Source organism: Herpailurus yagouaroundi, unplaced genomic scaffold (assembly GCF_014898765.1).
Source record: "Herpailurus yagouaroundi ecotype Mexico unplaced genomic scaffold, PumYag 139, whole genome shotgun sequence".
In the NCBI taxonomy this organism is placed as follows: domain Eukaryota; kingdom Metazoa; phylum Chordata; class Mammalia; order Carnivora; family Felidae; genus Herpailurus; species Herpailurus yagouaroundi.
The window spans coordinates 34252153-34264571 of NW_024412394.1; the positions used below are offsets into that span (position 1 = coordinate 34252153).

The 12419-nt window shown below is 44.0% G+C and overlaps 1 protein-coding gene across 4 annotated transcripts in view; it reads left to right on the forward strand.

Annotated features, from left to right (window-relative positions):
• The first annotated feature begins 4836 nt into the window (after positions 1–4836).
• KCNQ5 (potassium voltage-gated channel subfamily Q member 5) overlaps positions 4837–12419 on the forward strand; it is a 539817-nt gene continuing 532234 nt past the window's right edge. For 2 of the 4 annotated variants that reach the window (XM_040473946.1, XM_040473947.1), the window contains exon 1: positions 4837–6133. In XM_040473946.1, the coding sequence (XP_040329880.1) occupies positions 5712–6133 (422 nt within the window). In that variant the 5' untranslated portion in view covers positions 4837–5711. The remainder of the gene's footprint in view (positions 6134–12419) is intronic. The other 2 variants (XM_040473948.1, XM_040473949.1) reach the window with 1 other exon arrangement.

The window sequence follows — 12419 nt, forward strand, 5'->3', positions numbered from 1 at the left end:
TGTGTGTGTGTGTGTGTGTGTGTGTGTGTGTGTGTGTGTGTGTGTGTATGACTTAGTGCTTTACTCCTCTACCCTCCTCCTTACAGTCACACCAGCAAAAGCACCCTGGGCTCCAGCAGAACCCAACTTCTTGTCATTCTCAAAGCACAATCAGCTCTCTAGAATTCACATTTCCTCGAATGTTCTCTCTCTGAATACCCTGCCTTCATGTCTTCTTAAAAGTCCAGTTACTCCTTAAGACTTGGCTCAGCAATTGCATTCTTTAGGAATCCCTGTGTAGCTTCCCATAACATCCTTTGCAAAACTCTGTGAACTCGTCACTTATCCTTCTCCCCAACTAGCCCATGAACATCATAAGATTCAGGATTGTTTTTCATCTCTGTACCCATTCCAGCTAGCACAGCACCTGAAATTAATAATTGCTTGTTGAAAAAATGAGTAAGTTTTGGGAAGTTCATAAAGGATGCCTTCTTAATTCCTCTTTGAAAAAGTTTTGATAAAATGTGAGTACCACTAGGGGGCACAGAATTATAACACAATTTTCCAGTACACTAGCTCAAAGATGTTTTCCTTCTGTATCCGTCTCTTAACACAGTTTCTAAATATATGAATCTTTAAAAGATCAAATAGCTATATTCAAATTACCTTCAGAAAGAAGAACTAAAGTAGCTGGCAGAAAGAAAAAGTATTGCTGCCATACCAGCGTGTCAGAAAAAAAAAATGAAATTAGGCACTTGTATCACTCTGCCAAATACAACAGAGTTTTATGAATAAAAATGAAGGTAGTATTAGGAAAAAGGTCACAATGTAAATACAATCTCAAGAAATTGATACTACAAGATTTGGGACTGCTTAAAATTTTCAGTAGAAAAAAGTATCTATGAAAGAAAACCCTTCCTTCTTCAGGAAAAGTGAACAGGAATATTGAGGCTATATCTGTGTTTAGAGTGAAACCCCAAATTACTTTAAAACAACTAACAGAAACTTCCCAATCCTTTTCTTTTGGAAAGAGAAACTGTCAACATTATTAATACATATTAGTGGGCTAAGCTTCTTATTTCAAAAGTTTGGTATTAGTTTCATAGTTAAAAATCTAGGTTTTTGTTTTTCTTTCAGTGGGTTTTATTTTGTTTTGTATTAAACACCCATAAGTTTGAGTGCTGGCTCAACAAGTATTTGTTTTGAAAAATTATTAACTTGTCCACACCTCAGTTTCTTCCCCTATAAATTGGGTATGATTGCAGTGCCTACTTGTGAGGCCATTGTCAGAATCAAATCAAATAATTCTTGCAAATCACAGTGCATAAAAACACATGCTAAATATTATTGTTTTCTTTGACAATGGTTTTTAGCACATTGTTTTAGTAATTCCTAGGAAAATAAATTTTTATTAGTTGTTATAATAAAATGGATTCTTTTTTTCAGCCTCTCCTACTCTTTGTCTGCTCCCCTACCAGCCTCTCTTCACACCCATATACACTCCATCTACACCCTTTTTGCATCCCTGGGGCAGAGGCTTTTCTGAAAGGGCCATGCCTCATCCATTGTGTGGGGAAAAGCTGGGATCCCTACTGTGTTAAAAGCTTCATATATTCTGGCTAGGCCCAGAAGATCTCTGATATTACCCTGGGTTCTCTGATTAATTTCTGTTTGTTGGAGAAACATTTTGAGTAGCTTTTAACATTATATCTCTTACAGATAAGAATTCTTGATTGACTAAAAATGGTGCTGTGGTACACAATACCCATATACTTAAAATATTAAGAAAAGGTAAATATGTTAACCAATGGTTATAATAAGATACCTAACAAATGCAATTATAGTTGCTATGCTTGTTGGTTTGATTATAATCTGATAGGAGAGAAATAAAAGCTAAGGAAAATGATGGTATAGCTTAAAGGGCATTCTATTCAAGAGTTACGAGATTTCACTTCTACCTCTAGGTCTACAAGACAAATAGCTAAGCCTTGAGCAAGTCACTGAGCAGCAGCCAAACAATGGATTTCCATTTCATTGGTAAATTTCCTTTTTGCTCTAAGGTTTGAGAATTCTTCTTACCATTATTACTGTTCTGGTTGACCCAGGAATCTTACATGGATCAAAGTGCATCCACCTCACTAAAAAGTGGCATTTATATCACTCACTAGTTTATATGAACCATGAACATGACTTGATGGGAAGATATGTTGAGGGGGTAGGGCTGGGGCAAATGGGAAGATGGAAAGCCATAAAGAAAAAGAAAAGGGGGAGAGTAATGGGATCACTGACATTTTGTGAAACCAGCTCAGATCTAGCTGTTCTTCCCGAAAAGTCTTAACCTGGGCATCTCCTGGCTCTTGTATGGAATTTTCAATACTATTATTTAAGAGTACCCTTCAGAAGAAAAATATAATGGGATAGAAAACACACTGAAATAAAATATTTCTAGTAACTATTTTCAGTTGAAACCATCTCCATATAGACTTCAGAGAACACAAGTTTCCAAGGTCACAAATTTCAGGCAGTCATCTTACAATCTGTGGAGAATGAATGGTTAAAAGCAAACCTATCTCAAAGAATGGGGAAGGCTAATCAACTCACACTTTACACTAGCAATAAACATTTGCCTTTGGAAAAACGTGGTTGTCTTTTGCCTTTTATATCTCTCTATAATGCCCTAATATAATTGTTATGCACAGAATACACCCTATAATGTTTTTACTCCGCACAATATGTATTCCATCCTCTCTTCTGATACCTGGATTTTAATAGTTCAGGAAAATAAAAGGTAGTTTCCTAGCAACATTTGTACTCAAACACAACAACAGAGAAAGCTTCATGACAATACTTTGTTTTCCCCACAATTAATTCCTGCCTTTTGAGGTAAGTTAGCAGGTAGTAAAGAAAGCAAGGGACACACAAAGAGAATCTGGTATTAGAGGCCATGCAGCCTCACCTGGCTTTTCCTTCTCAGGTATGCAAGGGCTGAATGAGTAGGGTGTGCAGCTAAACGCCTCTTTCTGAAAGGTAGTTGACAGACACATTGAAATAAAACCATGTGCTCTTCTGTACCTACTCAGTTGGAGGTAAGGACTGTTTGATGGGATACTGTACTGGGAAGTGAGATTTCTGAGTTCCTAGCAACCCTATGCTATGAACGCTTGGGCAGGTCTCCTTACCTAAGCTAGCCCTCTAACTGGGGGTTACCCTAAAAGGTTACCCTAAAAGATCTCAAAGGTCGAAACCAGTAAGAAGCCGCCTCTAAGCAGCTACTGATTACCAGATCTGATTTTTTTGTTTCATGGCATTTACTTAACATCATGGTTTTACTGATGACTGCTGCCCCGCCAGGAAAATATCACTGGGAAACTAAGCAGCAGGTGCTCTTCCAGAGAACCGTGTCGGTACCGGTTCTGCCTTCCCAAAACTTCCTGCCTGCACGCTGGGCCCAGCTACATTAAGTGAGATGGAAGTCACCTGACCTGCTCAGAGGTGGTGGTCAAAGTTTGCAAGAAGGGAAAACCGCTTGGTTAAGAAGAAATGGTATTTGTTTACTTGCCTGCAGAATAGCCAAGAATTTCAAGTTTAAAGGGTGCACACGAATCATTTTGACTCTAGATCTTTCGCCCTGAAAGTCCAAGCACAGAAACTCCGCTGGGAATCTAAATATAGCAACAGCAAACTCCCCCCACCCTCAGCTGGGGTCTCGTGCTGTTCTAGGATTGGAGAGCTTGCTCCAAGGCGCTCTCCGCATCTGCCTCGAATAGCAGGGCACAGAGCAATCTCTCGCACCTCCACAGTGCGTGGGTGTGAAGTGTATTAGGGGAAAGAGACAGTGACTCTGGGTACTGGTGGTTGCCTCACAGTCACGTGGCACCGCGGCCAGCTGCATCTAGCTGCTCCGGCTCTGAGCTAGTGACCGCCAAGAGAGGCTTGGGGGAAAAGGAGGGAGGGAAGCAGGGTCCAGCGGGTGACCAGGAGCCAGCGAGAGGGCTTCACGCAAACAACAGTGTAACAATGCAAAGTAAAAGAAAGTAAAAGTAAAGCATTGAAATGCAGCTACTGCCAGAGGCAGAAAGGAGCTGCCGCGGGCGTGGGTGTGAGTACAGGAGGGAGTTGAGAGAGTCTGTATCCCCGAGGGGCGGAGACAGCTGAAATAAGACTTTTGCTTTAGTATTGCCTCGGCTTCAGACTTCTAGAAGGAAAAGGCAGACGGAATCAGTACCTTGAGATCATCTGCTCTGGTGGAGCCTTAGTTCTTTCTTCAGTCTAACGTGGTGGTTGTTTTCTTTCGTAATTTTGTGGGGGTGGGGGGTGAGAATCCACTCTTTCGGTAGAAGGTCCCAAGCCTGGCTTCCTTTCAGTTTCCCCATGCTGACTGTGAGGTTTAACTGCTTATGCTTTATAATGCGATGTTGCTGAAGGCCAGAGGCCGAAGCCAGTGGCACCGTGGCCTCCCTCCTCGCCTAGGGCGCGCACGCTTTGGGTCCCCAGAGTGTCAGAGGTGGTGGGAGACTCAGCCAGCACTAAGTCGCCACATGTCTCTCACCGTGTAAGTTACAGCCTACAGGGGTGGGGGAAGGACCCCAAGAAGCCGGTGTCCTGGGCTCTCTTCCCTCCAGGATTTTTCTCCCAGACTCTGGGGCCGCCGCTGCCACTGCGGAGACTTAACAGTTTTGTGACTTTTTTCGGACTTAAATGGAGATTTCTTGACGAAGGGAACCCAGTTCGCTCTCTCGTGCTTTCGCGCCGCTGTCAGGCGAAGCCCAGGGGCAACTCCTTAACCGCGGAGGAGCCACTCAGTAGTTTTTATGCCTTCCCTACACTCCACCCCCCGGGCTGGGAAGGATGTCCAGTTACTCGAGGGCTTGCTGCCTGATGCTGGGATGGAAAGTCACAGCCCGAAAGCTGGAGTGAGCCGCGGGGAGATGCCCGCTGCCCGCCTCTCCGCCTTGGGAGTCGTGTCCTGCCGGTCTGCACACTGAACTGGCAGGGACCCTCCAGCTGTGCGGGGGACCCGAGCGCCACTTCCCGGAGCGTCGCCCCACGCGCTCAGGTACTGGCTGGTACCTGAAGGGCAGGTCAGGGCCGTTCCACACACACACACCCCTTGCGGAAAGGATAGCAGGACCTGGCCCGGCATCTTAGCGGCGGGAGTCAGCAGAGACCTGCATCTCCAGTTTCTCTTCAGGGCACGAGGCCGATTTACCTTCCGGACAGCTCCAAAGCCCCTGAGAGAACGCAAGCAAACTCGCGCCTCCGAGAGGGGCTTTCGAGCCAGGGGAGGGGGCGGACGCACTCTGGGCGTGGGGAATCTAGTGAGAGAGGAAAGGGGGGAGCCTGGGACTGGGTGTGCGCTGGGCGCGCGCGTGGGAGCGTCCCGCACTCCGCGGGTCCGGCCCTGGGGCACTTGGGAAGGAAGGGGCTCTAGCTGCTGTAATAAGAGGAAGCAAGGGAAACCCTCTCAAAGTGACGTCCCAAACAGGTCCTGATTTCGAATTCGAAGCTAAAGACTGCTAGAAATTGGGCCTCCTTCGCACACCCCTCTCCGCCCCCACCCCAAAGCCCCGGCGGTTTGCTGGCTGCTTGCTTCCCCGCCCCTAGCTCGGAGGTCGCGGGCCGGCGGGCGCTCCGTCGGCCGCGGCTTCCTCCTCGAAACCCGCCCGCGCGCATGAGGCCGCTGCCCCCGCCACAGGCACTGGCGCCCCCCTCGCGGTGCCCGTGGTGATGCCATGCCCCGCCACCACGCGGGAGGAGAGGAGGGCGGCGCCGCCGGGCTCTGGGTGAAGAGCGGCGCGGCGGCGGCGGCGGCGGCGGCGGCGGCGGGCGGGGGGCGCCTGGGCAGCGGCATGAAGGATGTGGAGTCGGGCCGGGGCAGGGTGCTGCTGAACTCAGCCGCCGCCAGGGGCGACGGCCTGCTGCTGCTGGGCACCCGCGCGGCTGCGCTCGGCGGCGGCGGCGGCGGCAGCGGCGGCGGCCTGAGGGAGAGCCGCCGGGGCAAGCAGGGGGCCCGGATGAGCCTACTGGGGAAGCCGCTCTCGTACACCAGTAGCCAGAGCTGCCGGCGCAACGTGAAGTACCGGCGGGTGCAGAACTATCTGTACAACGTGCTGGAGAGACCCCGCGGCTGGGCGTTCATCTACCACGCGTTCGTGTGAGTACCCGCGGCCCCCGCGCGCCCCCCGCCACGCCCGCTCCGGGGGGTCTATGTGCCTGGCCCCGTGGGACGCACTCCGCGCCCACGCCCTGGCCAGGCGCGCGCGCGTGCACACACACACTCTCTCACACACTCGCGCGCGCACACGTGGTGGCTTTTATTTCTTTGCACGTGTTTATGGTCTTCCTCCTAGAGCCTTCTACCTCCCTCAGCCCCACCTCCTCCACCTCTACGGACTCAGCAGTCTCCCCTAACACACCCAATGAGCTGCCCCGCAGTTTTAGGCACCGAAGACGAGAGCCGGGCAGACCTGGGACTTAGGCTGCGCGGATAATTGGGAGCGATTAGGTCCCGAGATACAAAAATTTCAACCGCGAGGGGCGCCCGGGAGCTGGGAAAGGCGAAGGGAGGATGTGCGCCGGTGTGAGGGCTCGTGAGAGTGTACTGGAGAGGTTAGGAGGTGATGCCAGGGTAGGACCGGGTAGTGAGGGGAGAAACGGACGGCTGGGTCCTCAGTCCTGGGGGCGGAGCTGGGGAAGCTGCCACTTGGTGGGGAGGGCAGCTAGGTTTTAGGTGCGCCCGGAAACACGCCTCGCCACCATCTCCACCACTAACGGAAAATCTGTCAGTGCGTGTAGTCCTTTCTGCCACCGAGATGGCTAAGGTCTAGAAAAGGCGAGCTGGGCGGGGCAAGGTGATGCTCTCGTGCAGTGGTAGAGGCCAGTGCTGAGCCTGGGGCTCCGGACCAAAGTGCGATAGCAGAGGCGCAAATGAGCCACCTGGGACAGGGATCAGGCAGTGGGTTAAGTAGGCATTTGTGCCTCCGAGTCAAAGTGCGTGTGTGAGTGTGTGTGTGTGTGTGTGTGTGTGTGTGTGTGTGTGTACGCCTTCACCATCTAGCAGAGAATGAATGCTTAATGAGAAAATGATTGGAAGCAAATGTTTATTTTTCCCTTAGGCATTTAAAACCTTTCAATGGCTTTAAAGTTTACTACTGTTTTTCCCACAAGGTCCATTCATTCAGTCTCCTGTTAGAGTTAGCTTTATCTGGACGTTTTAAGGTAGTTTTATGCCGTTACACCCTATCTAATTATTTCTCTTTTTTTTCTCATTTTTCATCTCTTTTTAGTTTTTTCCCCCCCGTTTCTTATGTTAAAATGAAATATAAAGACATCAGCCTAAGGAGACCTGTAGAGAAGGTTTCAGGCACTCACTGATCCGTACCTTATTTCCTAGTAAAATAGGCTTTGAACACATAATCTAGGTTTCTTTTAAAATGAGGCATGTCATCCAAACATAGTTCTCACCTGGGATGGAGGATTGGCATCAACAGCAAAAGCATTTTTTGAAATAACACGTAAGAAGGGGCTGGTTTTGTAAATAGGTGAACCTGGAATTTGACCATGTAGGAGTCCGGAAATTGGTGGAGTCTACAATCCGTGGGGCTCTGGTGTCTGGAAAATTTTACAGTCTCAGATTGATGTGAATATGTAGCATTAGGTAGAATATTCCAGCCAACTTTCCATGTTACAATGCACACAAGGAGAACACTGTGTAGCATCATTACCACATCAAAAGGTGTAACTTTTACTGTAAGATTCACATTGGTTTAGATGTGGTCACTGTACTAAATGATAGACATAGAGAAATACTATGATACTTTTCATGTTTGTCCTTTCTGAGTTGATATATAATTAATCATGTTACCTAGCAAGCCGGATAAATTCTTTTAACCTGTCAGGGTCTATTAAAACATTTAGCAATAATGATCCGTATTCAATTTGGCAGCAAAGTATATACTGTATGGAAAATGATTTTTTTTTACAAGCGTATGCTCAGAATATTTGTAGATTTAAATTTACAATATGATAACATTGGTAAGTTTTAACTTTTGGTAAATTATGCACTGTATATTTGGATAGAGAGACAACTTTGGCTGATGCTCATGTTTTACATATCCTAAGTTTTGCCCTTGAACATGAATGAGGATTTACTGTAACGCAACATTGTCTTTTCAATATATTGGTGTTTAACAGATTTTTATGGCCTTACAGAATTTAGAATCTTTAACAAATAATTTTTCAAGAGGCTCAAGTTTGGATAATTCTCTACTCACCACACTTCATATCAACCTATCAATCAATGCCTTTAGTGGTAGATATGAAATAAATTATGTGTTTGTCAATACCATGTGCTAATAGGAAGTCTTGCTTTATACATTTCTAGACTCTGAGACTGTAATGCTTGAGCAATTAGGTAGGGGTGCTAGATCCACATTAGCAGGGAGAGGGAATGGATAGCATCATCTTCTGGGAGGATTCTACACAACTATAGCCCACCCTGAGGGACAAGCCATCTTTGGCAATTGCTTCTTACTGTTTATTTAGAGAGCTGACTTTACACATTAAATGAGTAAAAGTTACTTTGAGCTGTGAGTCTAACAAGACCATTAATAATAAAGGAAATTATATGAAAATAATTTCTAAAGCAGTGTAACTAATTCCCTGCCAGCCTGGGAATCCCCAAATCTTACTTTAATAACAGTGTTTGTAGCACATTAAGGTTCTTGCCAAGAGCAAGTGCACTGTGATTAATGAGGTACTTCAGGGATGGATTTACGTGGTCGACCAGTGTTTTCACTGCCAAAAAGCAAGAAAAGTATGTTTAAAGTTATATTTCAGGTAAAGACAAGTTTCTATTAAATATGTAAAAATCATTATTATAATGGCATTTTAATGGTATAAAATGTGTTTTCAAGTGTGTATATCTACTGATGAGATGTCTGGCAAGAGCAAGAGATGACCTACTTCATACTTTCTTCCAATCTTTATGAATTAGTGGGGATTAGGAGAGTCTGTTCCCTTACTATTCTTCAGGATTTACCAGACAGCTATGACTCCTCATTTCCTGTCTTCAGCTGTTCTTTGGCTGAATAGATGAACTATTCAAATATGAGGTGATATATTTATTTAAATGTTGTTTGTCCATTTTTTTAAATTTTATTTATTTACTTTGAGGTGGGGGGAGGGGCACAGAGAGAGAAGAGACAGAGGATCCAAGCAGGCTTTGCGCACACCCAATGCTGGACTCAAACTTACAAACCACGAGATCATGACCTGAGTTGAAATCAAGAGTCGGACACTTAACCACCTGAGCCACCTGGGCACCTCTGTCCATTTTTAATTCATCCTCTTTTTGGGAAAAGTTTAGAAGAATAATGGTGGTAGTAGAACACATGATAGGGCTTCATATATAAATTTGCATTGATGCAGCAAATGTGGTTCTAAAAAACAGCATGTTAAACAGGGTGCCAGATACACATAACCCCTACTTTGTCCAGAGTATCTTTGCCTGAGGTAATGCCATGGATCATAATTTATAGATATTTTAAATTAGAAGAAACAGCCCACTCACCCAAGCTAAGAAATTGCAATTCATCCTTGACACCTTTGTTTTTATGAAACTTGGTCCTGCTGGCCATCCAAAAGATCATTAAATTCTGTGTATTCACCTTGTAAATATATTTCCTATCTATTCCCTTCTCTCCTTTGCTATTGCTACTATCCCTCTCTGTTTCTCAGTATCTCTCCGTTGGATTATTTGTAATATTCTCCTGCTTAATTATCCAGCTTCTGTTCTCAGCCTTCCAGCTTTCCATTCTGGCACCATAGTGTTTTTCCTAAAATGTAAATCTTATCATATCATCCCCTTACCTATAACCTTTGGGGTGAGGGTCATAAATGTAAATTAAATGGATTGAGGATGGTTAAGAGTTGGGAAAGTAGAGACAATAGCGTAGTTAACCAAATTCCTTGGAACAGTACACAAGACACTCTATGACGTGGCCTCTGTCCATCTTTCTTTCTTCACCTCCTAATGTTCACTCTGAGCTCCAGCCTTATTCCGTGTGTCTCTTTGCTGTGCTTTGGCTCATGCTGCTTCTTTTAATTCTTGCCACTCCATGCGTTCTGGCTGTCTAACCCCTGCTCTTTCTTCAAAACACAGTTTAAGGATTGCTTCCTCTTAGACACATCTCCCCACTCCCAGGATAACTTAGGTGCCCCTTGTCTTAGGTTCTGTGGCACTTCAGGCTGTCATTATGATGGTGCTTGCCCCACTGTTTTCTCTGTGAGATACTTGGTCTGGCTCTCCCACAGGAGGGCAAACCTCCCACACAGAGGTAAGGAGAACTACTTATCTCTGAATTCCAAGCACCTAGCAAGATGCCTTGTACCTAGTAGGTTCTCAGTAAATGCTTGCTTAATGATTAAGTAAATAATTTCTCTTAGGAGCCTTTCATTGAGGAGTTTCCAAGTGAACTAAAGCTGATGGAACTACTAAATCTTTTTGATTTTCTTAGAAGATATTGATGACTGATTTTGAGGAGAAAGGTATGGAGCTGGAAGTGGGAGACCATTGCTTTGCTTCCAACTTTCCAACTAATTAGCTTTGTGACATGGAATAAACCATTTCACCATTTTGGGTATCCAAATCTGTATCTGTGAAATGGGCATGTCACTGTCCAGTGTCTGTGATGGAGCCACGATGGCGGAGGATGCTGCAGGTAGTCTAACATTCTATCACAAAGGGAAGGTATATTTGTAATAAGAAGGGATCTTTTATCGTTTCTCTTCCTCATTTTTAGCTGCAGGACTACTTCCTAAATGGTCACTTTAAGTTTTCTCCTAACTCCTGGTGAGGTTGTGTGCCACATAGTAACCAAAGTGACCTTTCTAAAGAGTTAAACAGAATGCATCACTCCTAGGCTTGGAGAAGGAATCAGTTTATTGTCTGTCTCTACCCAACTCTTTAAAGGCAGGGACTCTTTCCATCTTGTCCTTTGCTGTATCACCAGCACCCAGCACAGTGTCTGCCACATAGAAGATGCTTCTGCTTACAGACTGATTCACCTACTGATACCCCCAGTCTCCAAAGTATACTACTGACTTCCTGGTGGAAAACAAGAGTTTACACTACTGGTCGCTACCTGTGTCAGGACTCAATTAGACCCAATGAATGACTTTATTATTTACATATATATTCTATTCTGGATTAAAGCTATGTCCATAGAAATTGATATTTGCCTTTTATTTTTACTCCTACATTCCTTAAACATCACCTATTTCCCTTACATGTAGAAGGGACTTATCCAAGTTATACTGCTGTATACCTTGCTAATAGGGTAACATAAAATGCTACAGATATATCCTTCAAATCGATTTGTTTTCAGAAATTTAAACAATGCTGTAGTATTTGAGGCTCATAGTAATATTGAATTAAAATATTGAAAGTGTTAAAATATTAGTATTGGGACTATTATGGCCTAAAGGAAATAAAACCTAAGAAAAAAACATTTCAAAATGGACTGAAGTCTTGATACAAGAAACACTATAAACAAGGAAGATTGCCAGCAGCCTTTTGATAATTGCTTGCAAAGAAGTGGTGCCAGTTTTAATTTTTAATTGCAAATGGCTATTTTGGCAGATGAAAATGCCAGCAGAGCATGTTTTATCCTAACCCAGTGGTGTGAAACGACTTGAAGTCCAATTGTTGAATAGCTGCAGTTCAGAGTTATGTTTAATGATTTGTAGATGTTTCCATTTTAATTTCCTTTTCTTCAACTATTTACAAGTATGCTATTTGAAGTTTTATTTTGTTGCAACCTGGGAGATAGATTGGCTTCACCACTGTGTTTTTTATAATTACTGTAATTCTTTGATGGGTCTCAGAGTTTCAGCTGAGCCTTTTGATCCTTTGTTATCAGTGTGTCTAAAGAATGAGTTTCCTAAATGCTACTGACGTCATCTAATCCAAACTTAAAGATAGTTTGAACTTCTCCATTATATAAGCATATATATGCGCACATATTCCATGTGTATATTCCATACACATACCAATACACATACAATACACACACATACACTGTCAGTGAGCAGAGAACTTGTTCATGAAAATATTTACATGCACTTTATTTTTGTTCCTCTAAAAGTAAGACATCTGAATAAAATGCAGGTTAAAAAGAAAAAGGATCTTAAAGTTACTCTTGGCAATATGGAGATTATATCATAATTTTAAAGATATTTAAGTATATATGGGCACTTGTTACAAACTCAGTCATAGTTCTGTTGCTTCCATTTACCAGTGAGGTAATTCTAGAATCTCTACTCTTTCTTAGTCAGTGGTAGGATGATCTTTTATAATCATGTTATAATTTCTCTTTTCTTTTTTTAATAGTCAATTTAGTTTAATATTTAATTAACAGCCATTATGTGAATCAGTTAAT